Genomic DNA, 24135 nt, shown 5'->3' with positions numbered 1-24135 from the left:
CTATGTTACCTTTGGAGTCCTTCTTGGTCTTAAAGACCCATTTACACCCTACGGGCTTTACTCCTTTAGGTAACGTGACAAGATCCCACACTTGATTTTTAGCCATAGAGTCTAACTCTTCTTTCATGGCTTCTATTCAGTGCGAAGATTGTTTGCTTTCAACAGCTTCCATAAAAGTCAATGGGTCATCATCCATATCTCTGAAATCACTAGGCTCCTGAAGGTACACCACATAATCAGGATGTATGACAAATCTCCTAATCCTTGTGGATCTCCAAACAGGTCGTTCTTCAGGCTCAGATTGAACCTGATCATCCTGTTCGTGCTCTTCCGCATTGTCCACAATAGGTTCACTTTGGATTTGTGCATTAACAATCGAATGATCAACCACACCATCATTAGGAATAACAATGTGGTATCTTTCGATGTTTTCCTTAACAAGTGACAAAACTGGATCCTGTACTTCCTCAAAACCAAGGCTTTGAAGTGCACTCAATCCTACTGAACCATCTTCTAAGAATTTAGCCTTATCCGTTTCAACAATCTGTGGTGAGTGAGATGGGCAATAAAACTTGTACCCTTTTGATCTTTCTGGATAACCAATGAAATATCCACTGGTTGTTCTTGGATCAAAGGCTTTAATGTGGAGGTTGTACAATTTAGCCTTTGCAGGACATCCCCATATGTGCATATAAGACACTGATGGTTTCCTACCTGTCCACAGCTCGTAAGGAGTTTTAGGCACAGATTTCGTAGGAACCTTATTCAAAATATGCACAACAGTCCTTAAGGCTTCACCCCACAACTTTATGGGAAGTGTTGAATAATTCAACATAGCTCTGACCATTTTCTTAAGCATACGATTTCTCCTTTCAGCTACACTATTCTGATAGGCACTACCAGGCATGGTATATTGAGGCACAATGCCTTCCTCTTTAAGAAATTGTGCTAATGATCCTTCCCTTTGCCCCATCTTAGTAAATCTACCATAATATTCGCCACCTCTATCATACCTGACTATCTTAATAACTTTATTGGTTTGTTTCTCTATTTCTTTCTTAAATTCTTTAAACATCTGAAAAATATCAGATTTTTTGAAAATCAAGTAGAGATACATATACCGAGAATAGTCATCAATAAAGGTGACGAAATATTTTTCGCCTGTATAACAGAGGGAAAACGGTCCACATACATCCGTATGAACTATTTCTAATATCTCACTATTGTGTTTGACACCCTCTTTATATGTGTTTGTATGCTTAGCCTTTATGCAATCAACACATGAGTCATTGTCAGTAAAATCTAGAGATTGCAAGATCCCTTCATTTACAAGTCTCTTTATTCTCTTTTCAGAGATATGACCCAACCTTCGATGCCAAATCATCTAAGATTTATCATCTGTCATGCTCCGTTTATTTCCAACCAATGTGTATTCAGAAGTCAGAGACTCCTGAGTTTGGATCTTCACATTCAATCTATATAAACCATCATAAACTGATGCAGAACCAATTTCAATTGAATTTCTTAATATGAACAATTTGAAATTTTCAAACTTAAAATAATATCCAAATTTATCCAACTTTGAAATTGAAATTAAGTTTCTACTATATGATGGAATATAAAAGACATCATGAAGATCTAAGATCGCCCGTATCCAAAGTAATCCTGCAGGTTCCAACACCCTTCACATGTGAACTCATCTTGTTTCCCGAATAGATGCTTTTCTCATGCATTGTTGGTTCCCTTCTGCTCAGGAACAACTGTAGACAGTTGGAAATATGAACAGTAGCACCAGAATCAATCTACCAGCTATTTTCAGGAATGTGTAATAAATTACATTCATGAGAAACTAATGACAAATTACATCACTTTTCCAACCACTTTTTGTACTTGATGCAATCTGCCTTTATGTGTCATTTCTTCTTGCAAAAAAAGCACTTTATGGGAGCAGTATTGGATTGCTTGTCTTGGGATGACTTATGCCCAGTTGGCTTCTTTCTAACATTTCTCTTAAATGCATTCTTCCTTGGTCCTACCTTGGACGTATGAGAAGCTATATGTGCACTCTGCACCTTCTCACCTTTCATCCTCTCTTCTTCTTCAACATACTTGGACATGAGTTCATTAAATGTCCATTCATCATTATGTGTGTTGTACGAGATATTGAAAGGTCTGTATTCCAAGGGTAAGGATGTTAGGACTAAATGCACAAGGAAAGAATCAGAGATAGTGAGCTTCATGTCATTCAGCTGAAATGTTATGTTTCTCATCTCCAAAATGTGTTGGTGAATGTTTTCCCCTCCAGTATATTTCATAGATATGAGTTTTGACATCAGGGTACTGGCTCTGGCCTTGTTTGAACTCACAAACTGTGCCTCAATGGCATTCATGAATTTTCTCACTGTTCTGCATTGTGGAATAACACTACGAATGTTCTTTGCTACTTTAGATTGCAAAAGTAACAAGCTAAGCCTATTCGAGCGCTCCCACTTCTCAAAAGCAATCTTTTGATCAACAGTGCTCTAATCAGTGAGGGCAGCGGGTTCATCTATCCTTAGGGCCAGATCTAGATTTATATACCCTAATGCAAAAAGAACAGTTTCTTTCCAATCATTAAAATTAGATCCATCTAGAAAAGGTATAGAGCTAGAGCCATCTAAAATCACAAAACTAGAAACTGCATGACAAAAGACATGTATCAAGAAACATTCGTACGAGACTAAAACTTTAGTGAAAAAAGCAAAATAATAAAGGCCCTTGATATGCTTCTTTCCAGGCGAGTGAAGGGGGTCATCAGAGTCCTACTTTGGTAAGAGCTCCGACACGCGAAACCACTTCGCCTACCGACCATATTCGGTAAAACTAAGGTTCTTATAAAATAGACCATCAACACAAGGTACCTTTGGATACTCATGTGTGATGTATCTCGACACATTTACCTTATTTTACCCTACTTAAATTCCAAACACGATAAAACTACATTTGGGTCGTTTATCGTTTCATGAATATAAGTATAACAACAATATTGGCTAAAACCATATGATAATACAACATTTTTGATAACACACGTGTATTCAGTCACTTTGGTGACATGAATATACTAAGTTATCTAACTATCCTTAATGCCGATATTATATACAACATAATATCTTAAAATAGTCCGTAAACCGAATGGACCAGACATATGACCCTCAAAATGGTTCTAAAACTGAATGAATCTGTCATATGTTTCACGAACCGGTCTTAAAGTACTCTGAACCGGTCTGAAACAACCCTGAACCGGTCATCCAAGGGTTCGAACCGGTTCTGAACCTTATGAACCGGGTCAAGTATAAACAAAAGTTCATTAAAACCCTATAACAGTATGCCAAAATCCCTGTATTTTCTTATATTTAAGGAAATAGGGTCTTAGCATCTCGGAACCGGTGAGAAACTGGAAGGAACCGACCAAAAATGGCTTTGAACCGGTCCCCGAAGGGGGATGAATCAGTCCCTGGTCCGGTTCAGGCTAAATAGTGCATGGACCCTTCTGGATCTGGGTCAGATCCGACTGTAATCGGATCTGGGTCAGACCTGGTATAAACTGGATCCAGGTCGGACCCAGGGTTATCTGGATCCAGGTCATACCCGATAAGATCTGAATCCGGGTCGGACCCGGGGTTATCTAGATCCGGGTCAAACCCAGTTAATACTTGGATTCAAGTCGGACCTGGTAAGAACCGGACAAGGGTAGGACCCGGTAATAACTGGATCTGGATCTAACCCGATTGCTATCAGATCCGGGTCGGACCCGGTAATACTGCATCCGGGTCGGACCCGGTAGCTACCAGATCCGGGTCTGACCCGGGTTTTAACCAGATCCGGGTCTGACCCGGGTTTTAACCGGATCCGGGTCTGACCCGGTTGCTACCATATCCGGGTCTGACCCAGGGGCTCAAAGATCCGGGTCAGACCTGGCACATACCGGATCCGATATTAACCAGATCCGGTCCGAACCGAATACCGGACCCGATCCGGTTCCAACTGTTTAGAAAAAAACGAAAAAGGGGCAGAAAACCCTGATCTTTCAGAAAAGAGGGGTTTTCCCCATTTTCATTGCCGGCGACCAATGTCGCCCGCCGGTGAGGCCCCTTGCTGACGACAAACGCCGCCGCTCCTGATGGCGTTTCTTCTCCGGCAAAAACAACGGTCTATCTGCCGGCGAAAACTTGAAACCACAGAAGCCTTTTCAGAAATTCGGCGACTCAATAGTCGTCGGTGACGGTTCCAGCAGTGTTTTAATGGCGGATGGAGTGAAAATGCCGGTGTTGTCCTCGCCGACGGAAAACCCCCAAAAACAGAGGTAACAAATTTTTTTTATGTCTGTCGCCCAACGGCGACAGTCGCCGGCTTCCGGCGACCAGCAGCAGCGTCACCCCACGGTGACCTGCTTTGCTGGTCGACCCAGAGCACACCCCGCAGCGAAAGCGGGGTGTGAGCCCATAACCCAATGTTGGGTCGATCGGGGGATTTCCACCACCGGTCTTGTGTGCCGACGACTCAGCAATCACCAGATCCGGCGAAGCCCCTGCAAAAAACAAAACATACAGAATGCAGGAGCATACCTGAGGCAGCCATTGCCGAAGTGCGGAGGACGTTGCCGGAGATTCTCTGCTCAGCCGGACTGCTGCCCTCCACGAGCCCAGGCTTTCGGATGCAGTCGGTGAGTAGACCCGTATTTCCCTTCTGCACTCTTCACTTGGGTCGCTCATGATACCCAATCTTTATAAAGCATACAGTGGGAATAGTTTGTGTAACCGTTCCCCCTTATCGTATGCTCATTTATCCGATGGATCATCCCTGATGTGGGGATGTATCCACATCGTGGATAACCACCACGTCAATCATGGTGGTTAATCCAACAAATATTTGGTAACCGAGTTTCCTAACTTCGATGATTGAAGATACTGTGCCATTGTCACTCGATAAGTATAGATGTTAACAACTTCTCTATAAGAATTTGTAGCTCTTGACAAAACCAAAAGATTAATGGGTATGCCAAGTTTTATTCTATCTGACAACACATTCAATATGTTTGGGTCTATTAAACCAAATTGAACATCTTGTACAAATCATCTCTATTTATGGGTGAAAACATTGAAAACGAGGAAAATGAACTCATGTTTGCATCATGGTGGTGGGGCCCATGAAAATACATGGGATTGCACATGTATCTGTGGAAAGCCTCTATTTTTCGTGACATGCAAACACCCCCCTTGGGGTGTGTTTTAATGCCAATCGTGTGAACACGCGTGTGCCCCGTGGGTCATGAAAAAACCTTACTGCCTTGAGAGCTCCTATTGCCGATGACCTGTGTGTGTTGTAGGAGTGTAGCCAACCGCATGCACCACATATGAACAGATTTAGGGTTTTAAAATTAGGGCTTTTCCATGATTAATTTTTGTATTGAATTTGAATGTTTATTTGATATAAATGGCATGAATTTTGGTTAAAATATCACTGGTAGCCAATCAAATCTAGTGAGATATTTTACTCATTTTAGGGTTTTAAAAGTAGGTTTTTGCATGAATAGTTTTTGTCTTTAATTGTAAGGATTATTTGATGTGAATAGCATGCTTATTGGTTGAATGTGGCCAGATTTTTATTCATTTTAAGGTTTTAAAATTAAGGTTTTTGCATGATTAGTTTTTGTCTATGATTTTAAGGTTTATTTGATGCCAATTAGCATGCTTATTGGTTGAATATCATTGTGTCTCGTTTAATTGTGGCCTGATTTTTATTTATTTTAAGGTTTTAGAATTAAGGATTTTTACCTCTAACCATCAAATAATGTGAATAACCCATTCTCCTCTCTTTGAAATGTTTTTTTTTTTTTTTAAAGTTTATTTGATATGGATGACATGCTTATTGGTTGGTTAAAGCAAACGCTCTGCGCAAACCTTCCAAACGTGGTACACAATGAATGCATCGTGCTTGTTCAGTCAAAGCAAACGCCGGACAAAGACAATATATTCTGTCTCTGTCTTAGAAACCACGGCAAGGTTGCTAGGCAAACGGGGTGGTTGGGAATTGTGAGGGTGCTGAGATGAAGGCAGCGGGCCAAACTCACTGGCGCACAGGTGTCCGTACCTTTCAAAGGTGGGCCCCGTAAGCCAGGGTAGATTGGGGTTTTTTTCATCATAAAAAAAAGCTAGGTTCACTTGGACCTGACCCAAACCAAACCCTATAGGGTTCAGATACGGTTATAAATAAGAAGATCTGATTAAGACTCGAAGGTCTGATTAATACATGAACTCTGGTACAGTTTGTGAAATTTTATACCAAACTCAGGTCCGATCTGAGTTTGGATTAAGACCCATAATTTTTCAATGTAAAAATGATAAAAAAAAAATATTGTTTTACCGGATATGACCTGTGTTTGATTCATGTAGTTCTTGTCGGGTTTGAGTCTGATTAAACTCAGGTCCGGACCCGATACCAAACCCGACCCGTTGGACACCCATAGATGGAAGCTCTTTGGCTGAACCTGACATGCTCGTTCGAGGCACTTTTTACTGGACGACATGCCACGTGGCAGGGGAGTGAATGGCACCACTTAACGTACTGCAAAGGAATCATCATACCCCGTTTGTCCTAGTCCAGGCTCGCTCTTGTAAAAGCCAAATGGAGTCAGGGTGCCTGCCCTTGGCTCGAGCGCCCGGGTGCCCCACGAACTCCCACCTCCTCAGACCTTTCTTCCCACTTCACCTGAGAACCACCGATCGCCGTCCATCGCACCCTTCCCGGAGAATCGGCATCCCTTTTCCCTTAAATTCGGCGCTCTCTTCCCGGAGAATCAATGCCGCCGCTGGTTCTGGGAGCCCGTTTCTGGATCATTCTCGAAGCAAGGTCGGAAACTTTGACTGATGCATCATGCTTGATTTGTTCTTTTTTGTCAATGAGTACGGTGCTGATCGGATGGAGAACAGGAACCGAGGGAGGGCGAGGAAGAGGGCGGATTGGGGAAGAGCGACGACGAGTTCGAGCGATGGGATGCGATGACGGCGAGGTTCGCCGGGGCGGCGAACCTGCCGTTCCTGCTGCTGCAGATGCCGCAAATCGTGCTGAATTGCCGGAACCTTATGGCCGGAAACAAGCGCGCTCTCTTTGCCGTCCCGTGGATCGTGAGTTTTTCGCTCCCTATTGCTTTTTATCTCTTTTGTTTGTTTCTCCGCTTTGGTTTTGTCTCTGTAACTTTGGAGTCCCAATCTTTTTGCTGTTTTTTTTTTTTTATATCCAACGCAGAGTGCACAGATCAGGTCGTATTGAATCTGACCGATCATTCTTTACCGCACATCGGACTGTGCATTGGGCCCCACGCTCACGTTTCCCCAAGCAAGTGTGCGGTGGGGATTGAACATGACGGATGATCCCCGTTAGATCGCGTTCAACTCAAAACTTCTGTTTTTTTTATTCCCCTCTTTTTGGGGTATACCGTATCTGTAGCAGTTAGTAAGTGTGGTATTTGTTTTTCCCTGTTTTTTCTTTTTGACAATAATGGTAGGGCTGAGATGGGTCAGTACGTACTTGTAGGTATGTCAATATATATATATATATAGGGCTGAGATGGGTCAGTACGTACTTGTAGGTATGTCAATATATATATACCAGAGAGAGGTATTTATGTCTTTTCATATAGTTGTTTTAATAAACAACTATTTTATTAGATTAGGTTTTCTTTTTTCTTTATTTTTTCATGTTTTTTTTTCTTTTTTCTTTTATTCTCAAAGAAGGGGCCCCACTTGTGACCCTTTTTTGCCCTCCTTTTGGCTCCTCTGAGGCCATTCTTTTTGTATAAATAGGGGTGAACCCCTTTGTATTCTTTAAGCTTTAGTGTTCTCTCCCTCTCAATAAAGAGATTTTATATTTTAGTTTGTGATTTTCTTAAAGCTTGTCTGTATTGTCCCATGGTAGACTCCGCTATTATCTCTTTTGTATTTTGTACATTATTAGACATTGTGAATGCTCTTTGCATTCTTTATTTTTTCGGATACTTCATTACATGGTATCAAAGCTATTCAGTTCTTAGAGGAAGAAGCGTGATATTCATTTTCACATATATTGTCTCTATCCTTCATACACTTTTGGTGACACCACAGAATCCAAAATTGACCTATCCTTCAAGCGATGGAGAACAATCTCAAAGGTAAGAAACTTTGGGGTTATGTTATGGGTTTTATTCTGAAACCTCAATTGGAGCTCACCAAGATTGAAGGAGGCTAAGAAAATGCTCTTGTGGGAGATGCTCACCTCAAAGCCATTGAAGACCACCAAAAGAAAGTTGAAGATTGAAAAAACAATCACGCCAAAATTCTTGTTTGGTTCATGAACAATGTTGAATTCAAGGTATGTGCTAACATAGTTAAATTTTGTCGAGCCAATGTGGTTTGGTTCTTTATGAAGGGTATGTATACCCAAAAAGACCTTGCAAGAACGTACTTTTTACAAAAAAAAAAATTAGAACCACCAAACAAGGTGATTTAAGTATACAAGATTACTATAGTGCTTTAAACCCACTATGGGTTGAGTTGGCTCTTTTAGAGCCAAAATGGGTAGCTATGGAAGATGTTGAATTAAGACAAAAACAAATGGAACAAGATCGATTGTTTCAATTTTTGTTTGGACTACGTCCCGAATTTGATCTAGTGAGGTCATCACTTCTTCATAGATCTATTTTTCCTCCAATAGAAGATGCATAGCCAAAATCACACAAAAGGAAACTAGGCTTGGCATGAGTAAGCACATTGATAAAGTGCTTGCCGTATCCAAACCCGGTAGCAATGTCAAAACCTATAAACCACTACACTTTGGAAAACAAGAAAACTATAGTGGAGGAAGAAAGATGATTGTATGTCATCATTGTTATGAGTCGGGTCACATCAAACCTGCTTGCCCAAAGCTAAATGGAACATTCAAGTCTAAGGTGACTTCTCTTGAAAAATCTACCACCAACAAAGAAGATGAAGTCAAGAGTGGAGACCTCAAAGAAACACTTGGCCAAATATCTATGGCTCTACAACAAATTCTCAAAACCACTTCCTCCACATCGGGTGCGGCCATTGCATCTACATCATCACCCGATACGTATTCTTGGATCTTAGACTCCGGAGCATCCTTTCATATGACCCCTCATGAAAATGCCTTAACCGATGTATGCACAAATTCAAAAGGTTCATGTGTTTCTACGGCCGATGTGACTTTTTTAAAAATCACAAGTATTGGAACACTTAACTCTAAAAATTCTCAAAACCTTTTTGTTCCAAAAGTAAGAGTTATTCCAAATCTAAATTTGAATCTTTTTTCGGTTTCCCAAATTGCCGACCATGGATGTGAAATGTCATTCTCATCTAATGGTTGCTTTGTGCAGGATCTCCAGTCTGAGAAGCGGATTGGGCAAAGCCATAGAAAGGGAGATCTCTACTATATGGATCATCTAAACCTTCCTACAAACTCTTTTTGTATTTATGTCCAAGATAAAAGCATTGAAACTTGGCATAAAAGATTTGGACATCCAAGTTATTCAAAAATGTATCTTTTTCCATTTGAAAACAAATTTTGTAAGGAAAAAGATATTAATTTCAAAGATTGCATTTTGGGGAAAATAAAATGTATTCCATTTCCAAGTAGAACTTTTCTTTCTATAAGATCTTTTGAATTGGTGCACTCGGATGTTTGGGGTCCATCTTCGGTTATGTCTAAAGGTGGTTACTCTTACTATGTCACTTTCATCGATGACTTCACTAGATATGTTTGGATCTATTTTCTTAGTCATAAATCGAAGCGTTTTCCTTCTTTAAAGAGTTTCATATGAAAATACAAAATCAATTTCAAAGTAATATATCCATTCTTAGATCCGATTTCGGTGGAGAGTATTTGTCTACCGAATTTCAAAATTATTTAAAACAAAATGGAATTTGTCATAAAAAATCGTGTTCTAGAACTCCACAACAAAATGGACTAGTGGAAAGAAAACATAGGCATATTATCGAAACCACTAGAACATTGCTTGTCTCTAAAGATATTCCAAAAAAAATTGGGCCGAAGTCGTCTTAACCGCAACGTATTTAATCGATAAAATGCCTTCTAAATTAAAGAATGCCTCTCCTTATGAAAAACTCTTCAAATTTTCACCCGACTTCAATCGCCTTCGCATTTTTTGTTGTAAATGCTTTGTTCTCTTATATAAGAGAGATAAATTGTCACCAAAAGCAATTGAATGTGTTTTTCTAGGTTACGGGGAAAATAAAAAAGGCTATAGGTGTTTTGATTTAAAAAATAACAAACTTTATGTTTCAAAAGACATGACTTTCTTAGAAGATGAGAATGGATTTGAAAAACTCGATAAAGCAAATGAAATCGACTATATGTTTTTGCATGATCTTATGGATGATGTATGTGATGATTCTTTGAATCATCTTGAAAGTATAGAGGATACTTGTGATGTATCCAATATTGACATACCACCACAAAATGGGGATATTAGTAATGAAAATATTAATGTTTACACCCGAAGAGATCAAGAAAGGCCTATTAGTGCTTTAGAGAAATTTTCTCAAATTACCGAATCTTAAAAAAAAACTCCCGTTAGGCGATCTTCTAGAGAATCAATACCACCTAATAGGTTTGTGACCTATGAGTCCCTAGCACTCAATTATTGGGCATGTTTAATAACCTTACATTCATATTATAAACCCGCTCATTATAATTAAGCCAAAACTCTACCAGATTGGGTTGAAGCAATGAAGATAGAATTAGATGCATTAAAAAAGGCTAATACTTGGGAAATAGTCAAACTCCCTCCACATAAAAAACTTATTGGATGTCGATGGGTCTTTAAGGTTGAAACCAAAAGCGATGGATCCTTAGATATAAAGCCAGATTAGTGGCTAAGGGATATTCGCAAGAATATGAAATTGACTTTGAGGAAACATTCGCCCTTGTAGCCCAAATGACTAGTGTTAGAACTTTAATAGTTGTCGCATCAACCAAAAAATGACCTATATATCAACTCGATGTGAAAAATGCATTTCTAAATGGGAATCTAAACGAAGAAGTATATATGGATCCACCACCCGGAGTTAATATTGGACAAGGTCAAACCCTTAAACTTTTAAAAGCCTTATATGGTCTTAAATAAGCCCCCTTGGTATGATCAGTTTAGTGATATCATGATTAAATTGAGATTTCATTCCTGTTATACTGACACTGCTCTCTTTGTTAAAAGTACAGGTACTAGTATTGTTATCTTATTACTTTATGTTGATGACATGATTATCACAGGAAATGATCAAAATAGTATTGTTAATGTTAAAAATATGTTAAAAATAACTTTGACATGTCTGATTTAGGCTTCTTTAGATATTTTCTTGGCATTGAAGTTGCATATTCTCCTCGAGGATATATTTTATCACATATGAAGCTTACTGCAGATATATGTACTAAATCTGACATTTCAGATGATAAAAAGGTAGAGACTCTAGAGGTAATTAATGCAAAATTAAGGTTGGAGGATGGGGTTCTTCTAGCAGATCCCAACTCTACAGACAACTCATTGGATGTCTCACATATCTGACTATCACCAAACCAGACATCGCTCATGCTATTCACTCTGCTTGCCAATTTCAGCATGCCCCTACAACTGTGCATATGAGTGTCGTGCTCCGGGTCATCCGATACATCAAAAACACCATAAAAGGGCTATTTTTATCCTCATCTTCTTCGTTAAATTTACTTGCTTATACTGATGCAGATTGGGGAGGTAACCTTAATGATAAAATCTCAATTACTAGATTTTGTGTCTTTTTAGGAGATTCCTTAATTGCTTGGAGATATAAGAAGCAATAGAAAGTCTCGCTATCTTCTACTGAAGCTGAATACCAGGCTATGACGACTACTACAATGGAACTTGTTTGGCTTTGAAGCCTTCTCAAAGATATGGGGGTTGACATTACTGGAGCTTCAAAGCTATGTTGTGACAACAAAAGTGCCATCTATATTGCCAACATTCACACCTTCCATGAGCGCACCAAACATATAGAGATGGATTGTCATTATGTTCGTAATGAATACCTATGAGGAACAATTACTCTACCATATGTCACTTCAGAATATCAGTTGGTGGACTTCTTTACTAAAGTCATTCCTGCTCCTCGCTTCATGTTTCTTTTTGGCAAACTTTCGATCATCTTCTCATAAAGTTTGAGGGGGAGGTGTTAAAATATGTATCCATTATATATATATATAATGTATAATACCCGATAGGGGTATTTATGTCTTTTCACATTATTCTTTTAATAAACAACTATTTTATTAGATTAGATTTTCTTTTTTCTTTATTTTTTCATATTTTTTTTCTTTTTTATTTTATTCAACACATGCCAAAAAGGGGCTCCACCATAGAGTCGTTGGGCCCCTCAATGGTCACAAATGTAACTGTTGGGGGCTCCCAACGACACTATGGGAGCCCCCTTTTTGGCCCTCCTTTTGGCTCCTCTTTTGAGGCCATTCTTTTTGTATAAATAGGGGTGAACTCCTTTGTATTCGTTAAGCTTTAGTGCTCTCTCTCTCAATAAAGAGATTTTATATTTTAGTTTGTGCTTTTCTTAAAGCTTGTGTGTATTGTCTCATAGTGGACTCGCTATTATCTCTTTTGTATTTTGTCTATTGTTGAACATTGTGAATGCTCTTTGCATTCTTTATTTTTCCGCATACTTCATTACAATCAATGGATAAAAAGTATAAAAGATTAGGAGGGAACACCCCTGTATATACAACTCAAGGGAAGGAGAGGGACCATTGGGAGCTCCCGGTGGAGTTGTTGAGAGCTCCCAACGGTCAACGACTCTATGTCCATTTTGACCATAGAGCCCCCAATGGTTCTCCAAAAATACAAGAAAATAAAAAGAAAAAGAAACTGTTAAAAAAAAAGTTTTATTACATTATATGAAACGACTAAAATGCCTTTATAGGGCATTTACCTATATAACTATATATATGTGTATATATAGATATATACATATATGTATACATATATTTTAACACCATACTCCTCCAACAAAGATGACATCGGATGATACGACATAGCATGGGGTACTCAAGTAATGAGTGAAAATCGAGTGCAACTATTGCCATAATATTTTTGTTTATATAGTATGAAAGTATGAGTCTTGTGACATGTTCTTAATTGCAAGATATTTAATATTTTGCATGTAAGATAGTTGATGTTTGATAATGTCTTATGCAGCTCATAGAGACATAAGTGCTTCATTTGTGATTTTATGGTTTTATTTTGTGCAATTCAACATTATTTCATGTGATAGAATTTTTTATAATTTTTACTATTTTTTTAGATTTTTTGAAATTTTTTATTAAAAATTTAGGATATGTTTACAATACGATACGATATGGTGTTAATATTGGCCTGACCAATACGGGTAACGATACACTACTTACAACCTTGCTCCCAACCTTTCTTTGGAGCTCCCAATGGTCTCCCCTTTAAAGGGGTTTTTGTATATTTATAAGGGTTGAACCCCGTTTGTTTCTTTAATACTTGTGTTAAGCATTTGATCAATAAAAGGATTATATTTTTTATTTTGTTCTTATTATTGTTGCCTTGTTAGGCTTTTGTATTGTATCCCATAATGGACTTGTGCATGTGAACTTGTATGATTATTATCGTGTAAGCTCTTAGTGACTTGTGTTTTGTGCTTATGCATATTTTGTTACATGGTATCAAAGCCATAGTGCTCTTGGACTTGTGGAACGTTCCCATTAAGTGATCGTGTTCGTGACAAAGTCTCCTAAGGGATCATGCTCTCCTCTTCTCATTTCCACTATCTTCCTCTTCCTCTCTTGCTCACAGAATAGAAACCAAAATTGACCTTTCATTCAAGCTCAATGGAAAAAACTACATGATGTGGGCTTTCGCAATGAAAAACAATCTCAATGAAAAAAAACTTTGGAGGTATGTGATGGGCACTATCCCCAAACTCCAACTTAAGCTCATAAAACTAGAAGAGGGTCAAGAAAAGGCCTTAGAGAGAGATGCTCGTGCCAAGGCTATTGAGGATTATCATAAGCAAGTGAAAGATAAGCTTGGTTTTTTATGAAGGGTATTGATACCCAAAAAGATCTTGCAAGAGCATATTTTTTGCAAAAAAAAGCTAGAACCACCAAGCAAGGAGACTTAAGTTTTCAAGATTTTTTTAGTGCTTTGAATCCCCTATGGAATGAACTATCACTTTTGGAGCCTAAGTGGGTTGCCATTGAAGATGCAGAACTTAGACAAAAACAAATGAAACAAGAGACATTTTTTCAATTCTTGTATAAGCTCTGTCCCAAATTTGAGCAAGTTTGATCTTCTCTCCTACATCGATATACTCCTCTTCTTCTTGAAGATGCAATTGCCAAAATTGTTTAAGAAGAAACTCGTCTTGGTATGAGTAAAATTTGTGATGAAGTATTGGCAGTATCTAAACCCGACAACCATGTTAAGACCAATAAGCCTCCACACTTTGGGAGGCAAAATAACTATAGTAATAATAATAACTATAGTGGTGAAAGAAAAATGATTATTTGTCATCATTGTAATGAGTCGGGTCACATTAAACTCGCTTGCCTTAAGTTGAATGAAACCTTCAAGTATAATGTTACTTTCGTTGAAGAATCTACACCCAAGAAGGAAGAAGAAGGCAAATATCCATGGTACTTCAACAAATTCTAAAGCAACTTCATCTACATCAGGTGCTGCCATCGCCTCCTCATCTTCACTCGGTATGTATTCTTGGATTCTAGATTCGAGAGCATCTTTTCATATGACCCTTAATGAGAATACCTTATTCAATATATTCACCAACTCAAACTTGTCTTGTGTTTCTACGACTGATGGAACCATTTTAAAAATTAAGAGTATAGGAACATTAGTTTCTAAAGATTTTCAAAAAAACTGTCTCAAAATTAAAGTTGTTTACAAACTAAATTTAAATATGTTTTCAGTTTCTCAAATTGCTGACCATGGATGTGAAATATCTTTTTCATCTAAGAGTTGCTTTGTGCAGGATCTACGGTCTGAGAAGCGGATTGAGTAAGGCCATAGTAAGGAAGATCTTTACTTTATGGACTCATTGTCTCTTCCTCTAAAATTTTTCTGTAACTATGTCCAAGATAGGGTGTTGAAACTTCACATAAAAGATTTAGACATTCAAGCTATTCTAAAATGTATCTTTTTCTTTTTTGGAGAAAAAAATTGTAATGAAAAAGATATGACTTTCAAAGATTGTATTATTGAAAAATGAAATATATCCCATTTCCAAAGAGAACCTTTGTTTTAACGAGACCTTTTGAATTGGTGCACTCAGATGTATAGAGTCCTTCTCCGGTAGTATCTAAAGGTGATTACTCGTATTATATCACTTTTATTGATGATTTTACTAGATATGTGTGGGTTTACTTTCTTATTTTTAAATCAAAAGTATTTTCCTTCTTTAAAGAATTTCACATTAAAGTTAAAAATCAATTTCAAAGCAATATATCTATTCTTAGATCAGATTCAGGTGGAGAATATCTATCCATTGAATTTCAAAACTATCTAAAACAAAATAGGATTTGTCATCAAAGATCTTGCCATAAGACACATCAACAAAATGGACTAGCAAAAATAAAACATATGCATATAATAGAAACTGCTTGAACTCTACTTATTTTAAAAAATATTTTCAAAAGTTTTTGGGCTTTTAACTTTCACTTATTTGATAAATAGAATGTCATCATCCACTTTAAAATTTGTTTTTCCTTATGAAAAGCTTCTCAAAATAACACCTTATTTCAATCGTTTACGGATTTTTGGTTGTAAATGTTTGTGCTTTTACACAAAAGAGATAAGTTATCACCAAAAGCAATTGAATGTGTTTTCATCGGATACGGTGAAAATAAAAAAGGATATAAATGCTTTGATTTAAAAAATAATAAACTTTATGTTTCCAAAGATGTGACATTATTAGAGGATGAAAATGGTTTTGAAGAGCATGATAAAAAGGAGGAAATAAACTATATGTTTTTATATGATCTCTCTCTAAGAGAAGATATATATACTAATGATTATTCTTTGAATCATCATGAAATTATAGATGATATAAATCATGGATACCCTAATATTGAGACACCACCGAGTAGTGATGACATCATTAATAGATCTCCTAAAAATATTCAAGTTTATGTCCGGCGTGAGCAAAATAATCTTACTAGTGCCTTAGAAAAATTTTCTCAATATAGTGAGCCTACATAAGAAACTCCTTTTAGAAGATTTAGTAGAGAATCTATTCCATCAAATAGGTTTGTTTCTTATGAGTCATTATCTCCTAATTATAGGACTTTCTAATAGCATTACATTCATTCCATGAGCCTTCACATTATAATAAAGCTAAAAATGTTTCTCATTGGATTGAAACTATGAACATAGAACTAGAAAAACAAAAACTTGGGAAGTAGTTGTGTTACCTTCAAAAAAGAAACCTATTGAAAGTCTATGTAATATAATGTATTACAGTTTTGTGTAATATCACTTTATTAGGTCTTATTGTAAATACCCTATCAAAGGGGGTATATTAGACTTTTTGTTTCTTCTTTATGTTGTACACTAAAGGGGTTGATCCTTTTTATGTTTTGCATTAGAATGAAATTTTGTTTCTTCTCTCCATTTTGAACTACTTGTAAACTTAGTTCCTTTCCCTCTCTTTTTTCATATTTTCTAACATGGTATCAGAGCTAGAGGGTGCAGGGAAGAGGAGCAATTGATTCTGAAAGGATGAGAAGAAAGAAGTGTTAAATTATGTAATCAAACTTGTAATTTCGCATATATATTTTATATATATAAGGTAATACATATACATATATATATAATATATGTATGTGTATTTACCAATTATATATATAAAATATATATATTCCTAGTAAGGGTAGTTTAGGAATTTTACACATATTCTTTTTCGAGAATATGTTTTTGTATTTATTTTCTTTTTCTTTATTTCTTTTTCTTTTTTTGCATTTAATGCATTGTACTTGCATTGGGAGGGGCCCAACCCACTAGTCGTTGGACCCCTCCAACGGTCACATTTGTGACCGTTGGAGGAGCTCCAACGACTATGTGGAGCCCCTCCCAAGGCCTCCTCCAAGCCCTATATATATGGGCAGCTCCTCTTGTATTTCCTTAAGGGATTTGGGATTATAGCCCAACCTCTTTAGTTGTTTATGAAACTTATGAGTGCTTTTGCACATTTGTGATTCGGTGTGTTGTGCTTGTTGTGCACAAGTGTTCTTGGGTGTGTATGTTCACACATTTGTTCTCAAGGTTGTTGCGTTATCAACTAAAGTATCTTGTTGAAGATACTTTTTGGTATCAGAGCCTCGTTGAAGAAGAAGAATTGCGATTCGCCTTCCCGTGCATTCCTCGAAAAGCGTGCCTTCAAGTTTTTTAAAATCAAAGAGGATCACCTTCTTCGAGCAATATTTTAGGAGCCTCTCTTGTCAAGAAAGACGCAAAAAGTAATTAAGGTACGTACTATCCATTGCATTCTTTCCTCTCTAATGGGCGAAAAAGACTCCCATTTTTCTCTTGGGTTTAAGCTTAATGGCTCAAACTATCATGTTTGGGCCGGTAATATGGAAGCCCATATTAAAGGAAAGGGGCTTTGGGGTTACGTTCATGGATCCATACCGGAACCGGAACCCAAAATTACCATTATTGAAGGAGGGGATATCAAGATCCTTGAAGGGGATGATAGACAAAAGGCCCTTGAAGAGTATTCTAAGAAACATGATGATTGGGAAATGAAGAACTTCAATATCTTATCTTGGATTTTTTCATCCGTTGAGACCAAGATAAACGCCAATATCATCAAATTCAAAAGGGCTTCCGAAGCTTGGGTATATCTTGAGAAAATGTACACCTCAAGAGATCTATCCCACAAGTACTTTCTCCAAAAGAGGGCTTTGACTCTCCAACAAAATGACATGACCATTCGGGAGTACTTTGTCGAATTATCTTCTATTTGGGACGAGCTCACAATCCTTGAACCTAAATGGAGTGGTGAGGCAATCGAATTAAGGCACAAACAACTTGAAGAAGACCGGTTCTTCAATTTTTTAAATGGCCTTAGACCCGAATTTGAACAAGTTCGGTCCTCTCTTCTCTTCGCCTTCACATCCCCCTCACTTGAAGATGTTATCACCAAGCTAAGTGGTGAAGAAACCCGTATGGGGATTGGCAAAAATAATCCTAGCATTTTTGTTGCTTCCTCTACTCAAGAAGATGGTGAAATGGCTAATGCCGTGTCAAGACCGGGAAATAACATGAGGACCTATAGACCTCCTCATTTCAAGAATCAAGGGCAAGGAGGAAATGATCGGTATGGCAAAAGAGACTATAGCAAAGTGACTTGCTATCATTGTAAAGAACCCGGACATATCAAACCCTTGTGTCCTAAATGGAAGAAATTGATTGCAACGGCTATGACATCTCAAGTTGAAGAACAACCTTCTTCATCAAGTGAGTCCTTTTCACTTCAACAAATCGTAGAAGCACTACAACCTCTTCTCAAGGGAGGTACTTCCGGAGCCACTATGTCATCCTCTTCCCCCGGTAAGTCATCTTGGCTTTTAGATTCCGGGGCATCCTTTCACATGACCCCTAGCTATTGCTCTCTTTCAAATTTTTCTAAAAATTCCTTTCCATCCTTTGTATCAACCGCGGACGGAACATCTCTTGAGATTAAAGGAATAGGTAATTTTGAAAAACAAGACTTCTTTGTTCCAAAAATTCGTTTTATCCCAAACCTTAATCTAAATCTTCTTTCCGTTTCCCAACTCGCGGACCATGGTTGCGATATAAAATTTTCTTCTAATAAATGTTGGATACAGGATCGCCAGTCCGTGCGATTGATTGGGGAAGGCTCTAGAAGAGGAGACCTCTACTACGTAGATTTTCTTCAAGTTCCCAACTGTCAATTTTGCAACGTCGTCCAAAACAAAGATATTCATGTATGGCATAAGAGATTGGGTCATCCCAATATTGTTAAAATCTCCTATTTGCCCTTTGTTAAACATCTTTGTAAAAGTGACTTTTTGTGTAATGAATGCATTCTTGGGAAAATGAAATGTTTACCTTTTTCTCAAAGATCCATGTTTACGACAAAACCATTTGAAATTGTCCATTCCGATGTATGGGGACCGGCTCCGGTAATGTCAAAAGGAGGATTTTCATATTATGTGATCTTTGTGGATGACTATACTAGGTTTTGTTGGATCTATTTCCTTAAACATAAACATGAAGTTTTTTTAACCTTTAAAAATTTTCACACGATAATTTCAAATCAATTCAATGGAAGTTTAAAAATCTTTAGGTCTGACTCTGGAGGAGAATATCTCTCAAATGAATTTAAGAGTTATCTTGAAAATTTTGGTATTCTTCACCAAAAATCTTGTCCGAAAACTCCTCAACAAAATGGGTTAGCCGAACGAAAGCACAGGCACATTATTGAAACAACTAGGACTTTGCTCATTTCTCAAAACATTCAAAAAAATCTTTGGGCTGAGGCAGCCCTTACTTCTGTCTATCTCATAAACCGTCTCCCATCGAAAAATTTAAACAAAATTTCTCCCTTTGAAAAACTGTATGATAAGGAACCTGATTATAGCAGGTTAAGGGTCTTTGGGTGTAAATGTTTTGTTCTCACTGATAAGAATGACAAACTTTCTCCTAAAGCCATTCCATGTGCCTTTATTGGCTATTCTGAAACCCAAAAAGGGTTTCGTTGTTATGATATCAAAAGTGACAAATTGTATGTTTCCAGAAATGTGAGTTTTTTGGAAAATATTAGTGGATTTGAACGTTGTGACCTCCATAATGAAAATATGGATTATTCCTTTCTATTTGATTTACTAAATAAGGACGATGATACTAGTGATAATGAGTCAGATCAAAGTAACCCAAATGAATTTGAAACCGAGGAAAACATCTCCTTGCCTCCTTCGTCACATCAATCTATTGAATTACCTAGAGACCCTATCACCTACTCTCATAGAGATCAAAACAACTTTAGGAGTGCTCTTGACAGATATAATGATGCCAGTTCCAGTGCCTCTCAGAATGAAGTGATCCCTCGCAGAACTGAGAGAAGTAGAAGGCCTCCTTCTAGGTTCATCTCCTATGACTCTTTTTCACCAAGATATAGAGCCTGCCTTAGTGCCATCCACTCTTATATAGAACCTAGAAATTTTGAAGAAGCACGAAAGTGCCCTGAATAGATTAATGCCATGGACAATGAACTTGAGGCTCTAAGAAGAGCCAAAACCTGGGAATTTCAAAATCTTCCTGTAGGCAAGAAAACAATAGGGTGCAGATGGGTTTTCAAAGTAAAAACTAAAAGTGATGGATCCCTTGAAAGGTATAAAGCTCGCTTGGTTGCAAAAGGATATAGTCAAGAATATGGTATTGACTATGAAGAAACTTTTGCTCCTGTAGCTCGTATGGTCACTGTTCGATGTCTTATAACTGTTGCCTCTATCAACAAATGGAACATCTATCAAATGGATGTGAAAAATGCCTTTTTAAATGGCGACTTAAGCGAAGAAGTTTACATGGATGCCCCTCCTGGAATGGAGACTCCTAAGGGAAAGGTGTTTCGCCTTCAGAAAGGACTCTATGGCCTAAAACAAGCTCCTAAGGCTTGGTATGATAGATTTAATTCTGTTATGATTGAGAATGGTTTTTCCTCTTGTTTTACTGACACTGCTCTATTTGTTAGAAAATCCAATGCAGGGATTGTAATTTTACTTCTGTATGTTGATGACATGCTCATCACTGGGAGTGATTCTAACGGGGTTAAGAGTATAAAATCTATCTTAAAAGATAAATTTGAAATGTCTGACTTGGGTTTTCTAACTTATTTTTTGGGAATTGAAGTAGCATACTCTCTTAGAGGATATTTCTTATCTCAAACTAAGCTTGCTTCTGAGATCATTGACAGGTCAGGTATTACAGATGAGAAGCTTTGTGAAACTCCTGCGGTAGTTGGAGCAAAGATGAAAATTGATGATGGGGTTCCCCTTTTGGATCCTACACCCTACAGACAGCTTGTAGGATCTCTGATGTATCTGAGTATTACCAGACCAGATATATCCCATGCAGTCCATACTGCAAGTCAATTTCAGCATGCGCCTACATCCGTCCACATGAGTGCCATCTTATGGGTCGTAAGATACATAAAGGGTACTCTAAATAAGGGAGTTTTTCTGTCCTCTTCTTCTGACTTAAAATTGATTGCTTATACTGACTCGGATTGGGGAGGTGACCCAAATAACCGTCACTCCACCACTGCCTTTTGTGTGTTCTTAGGAGACTCACTAATTTCGTGGAGATGCAAGAAGCAACAAAAGGTGTCGCTCTCCTCAACTGAAGCTGAATATCGTGCCATGGCAACTACTACCATGGAGATTGTTTGGATTCACCAACTGCTAGAAGACATGGGGATCAAAATTGAAGGACTCACCAAGCTATGCTGCGACAACAAGAGTGCAATCTACATTGCAAAGAATCACACCTTTCATGAGCGGACTAAACACATCGAAATGGACTGTCACTATGTTCGTGAAGCATATCTCCGAGGAGTTATTGATCTCCCTTATGTCACGTCCGAATATCAGTTGGCAGATTTCTTTACTAAAGCCTTGTGCGCTCCGCGGTTCAACTTCCTTCTTGACAAACTTTCGGTCATCTTGCCCTAAGTTTGAGGGGGGGTGTTAAATTATATAATCAAACTTGTAATTTCGCATATATATTTTATATATATAAGGTAATACATATACATATATATAATATATGTATATGTATTTACCAATTATATATATAAAATATATATATATATATATTCCTAGTAAGGGTAGTTTAGGAATTTTACACATATTCTTTTTCGAGAATATGTTTTTGTATTTATTTTCTTTTTCTTTTTCTTTATTTCTTTTTCTTTTTTTGCATTTAATGCATTGTACTTGCATTGGGAGGGGCCCAACCCACTAGTCGTTGGACCCCTCCAACGGTCACATTTGTGACTGTTGGAGGGGCTCCAACGACTATGTCCAACGGTCACATTTGTGACTGTTGGAGGGGCTCCAACGACTATGTGGAGCCCCTCCCAAGGCCTCTTCCAAGCCCTATATATATGGGCAGCTCCTCTTGTATTTCCTTAAGGGATTTGGGATTATAGCCCAACCTCTTTAGTTGTTTATGAAACTTATGAGTGCTTTTGCACATTTGTGATTCGGTGTGTTGTGCTTGTTGTGTACAAGTGTTCTTGGGTGTGTATGTTCACACATTTGTTCTCAAGGTTGTTGCATTATCAACTAAAGTATCTTGTTGAAGATACTTTTACAAGAAGATCATAACAGGGTCGACATTAGCTGGCGTCATTTAGAGAGGAACAACTGGTTTGTTCAAACCAGTTTTGGTTAGTTTGATTCCTCTATTTGCTAGGGTTTGATTTTAGAAGATTTACAAATCAAACCCCATTGGATTTGGAGTTGTTTTGTATTTTTGGTGATTTTTCAAGATTTTTTGAGTTTCTTGAAAAGTTCAATCCAGATTTAAGAAAAACATTAAATTTGTTTCAGTTTTTGGTTATCATAAATATGATCATATGCATGTTTAAATGTTTATGCATGAAATTGATTATGTTAATGTGTTTTGCGAGCATCGATTGGCATGCGTATGCATTTGGTTTCATGTGCATTCATTTGTGTGTCTGAATGTGCATTGTGAACATGTTTTGAAACAAGGTGTGTTGCATGTTTACTGAGATTTTGCAAAAGATGCATAAATCACCTGTGAGATGTGTTAGTGGTCATATGTGAATCATTGCGGGTCGTGTAGGTCAGGAGCATGTGTTGTTCCATTTAATATTGATTTTATTTATGCATTGCAAAATTTATTTTATGAAAAGTTAATAGTTTTTCAAAATTAATTGCACTGTTAAATTTTTGCATGTTGATTTACAAAATGGTTCTTGTATAAAGAACTTGAAATTCATTTGAAAAAGGTAAAAGAGACCAAAGAGTGTAATTAATATCTTCTTTGATGTCTCTTCAACAGTGTGAGAATCTTGGATGGCGGTCTTTGGGGACCGTGAGAATACTAAAACTTCGTGTGCGATTGTGCCTCTGAACTCGATATGGTGGTTCACCTCCCGGCCACGGTTTTAGGGAGATTCAGCCACTTTGTCTGAGGGTGTTGTTGTTGACTCTGCTGTAGTTATTGGTATACCAAGAAAGTGGCATTAGTGGATGTTGATTTCTTTGATGTCCCAACATTAGATGTTGATTTTTAATGTTTTGATAGATAGTGTTGATTCCTGATATCGGTCGATGAACAAGTGTGAAACCCAGTAATAAAATACAAATTGTGTATTAAGCTATAATTGGTAACCTAACTTAGACTTTAGGAATTTGTGCCCGTTTTGAGTATCCGCGGGTTTAAAGAAAAGTGAAAATTAAACTTGTGTTCATTTAATAGGGATATACATGCAAAAACAACTCTGATAAATAACTTAATAAGTTATTCATGCATGTGCATTGAATCATGCACATTTATTGTTCAACATTAGTTCATGCATTTATGCATATTTGACTTTGCATAATATTTGTTACTGCATGATATTTTGTTTAAATACTTGAATGGTAAGTCGGTAATTGTGATATTCTTCTTAAATTTATGCATGAATTTGGTTTATGCTATTTCCTTTACTTTTGAATTTTTAGAGAAATTCGTACAAAGGACTTTGGTTCTTACCCGTTTTCTTATAATTGTTTTACAAACACGGATGCTCAGTGATGTCCTGACTAGCTGGCTGGAGACTGCGAGCCTTGTGTGACTAGTTTCTAGTTCTCTCACAGAGTGACTCAATTATGATATAGACGATTTTGTTAAAATATATATATATATACATATTCTTTTTAGTGAAATACCCGATAGGGGTATTCTTGTAAATCTGCAAAATGTACTTTTTATTTTTTTTACTTTTTCTTTTTTCTTTTTCCTTTTTACCTTTT

At 37.4% G+C, this 24135-nt stretch overlaps 1 protein-coding gene across 1 annotated transcript in view; it reads left to right on the top strand.

Moving 5' to 3' along the window:
• The first annotated feature begins 6625 nt into the window (after nt 1-6625).
• LOC149822488 (maltose excess protein 1-like, chloroplastic) overlaps nt 6626-24135 on the top strand; it is a 68293-nt gene continuing 50783 nt past the window's right edge. Inside the window, exons 1-2 of the mRNA XM_089981570.1 lie at nt 6626-6888; nt 6969-7163. Of these exons, the coding sequence (XP_089837696.1) occupies nt 6664-6888; nt 6969-7163 (420 nt within the window). The 5' untranslated portion in view covers nt 6626-6663. The remainder of the gene's footprint in view (nt 6889-6968; nt 7164-24135) is intronic.

The sequence above is a fragment of the Nuphar pumila genome, chromosome 11 (assembly GCF_984573655.1).
Source record: "Nuphar pumila chromosome 11, dmNupPumi1.hap1.1, whole genome shotgun sequence".
NCBI lineage: Eukaryota > Viridiplantae > Streptophyta > Magnoliopsida > Nymphaeales > Nymphaeaceae > Nuphar > Nuphar pumila.
This window is presented reverse-complemented; position numbering and strand designations above follow the sequence as displayed.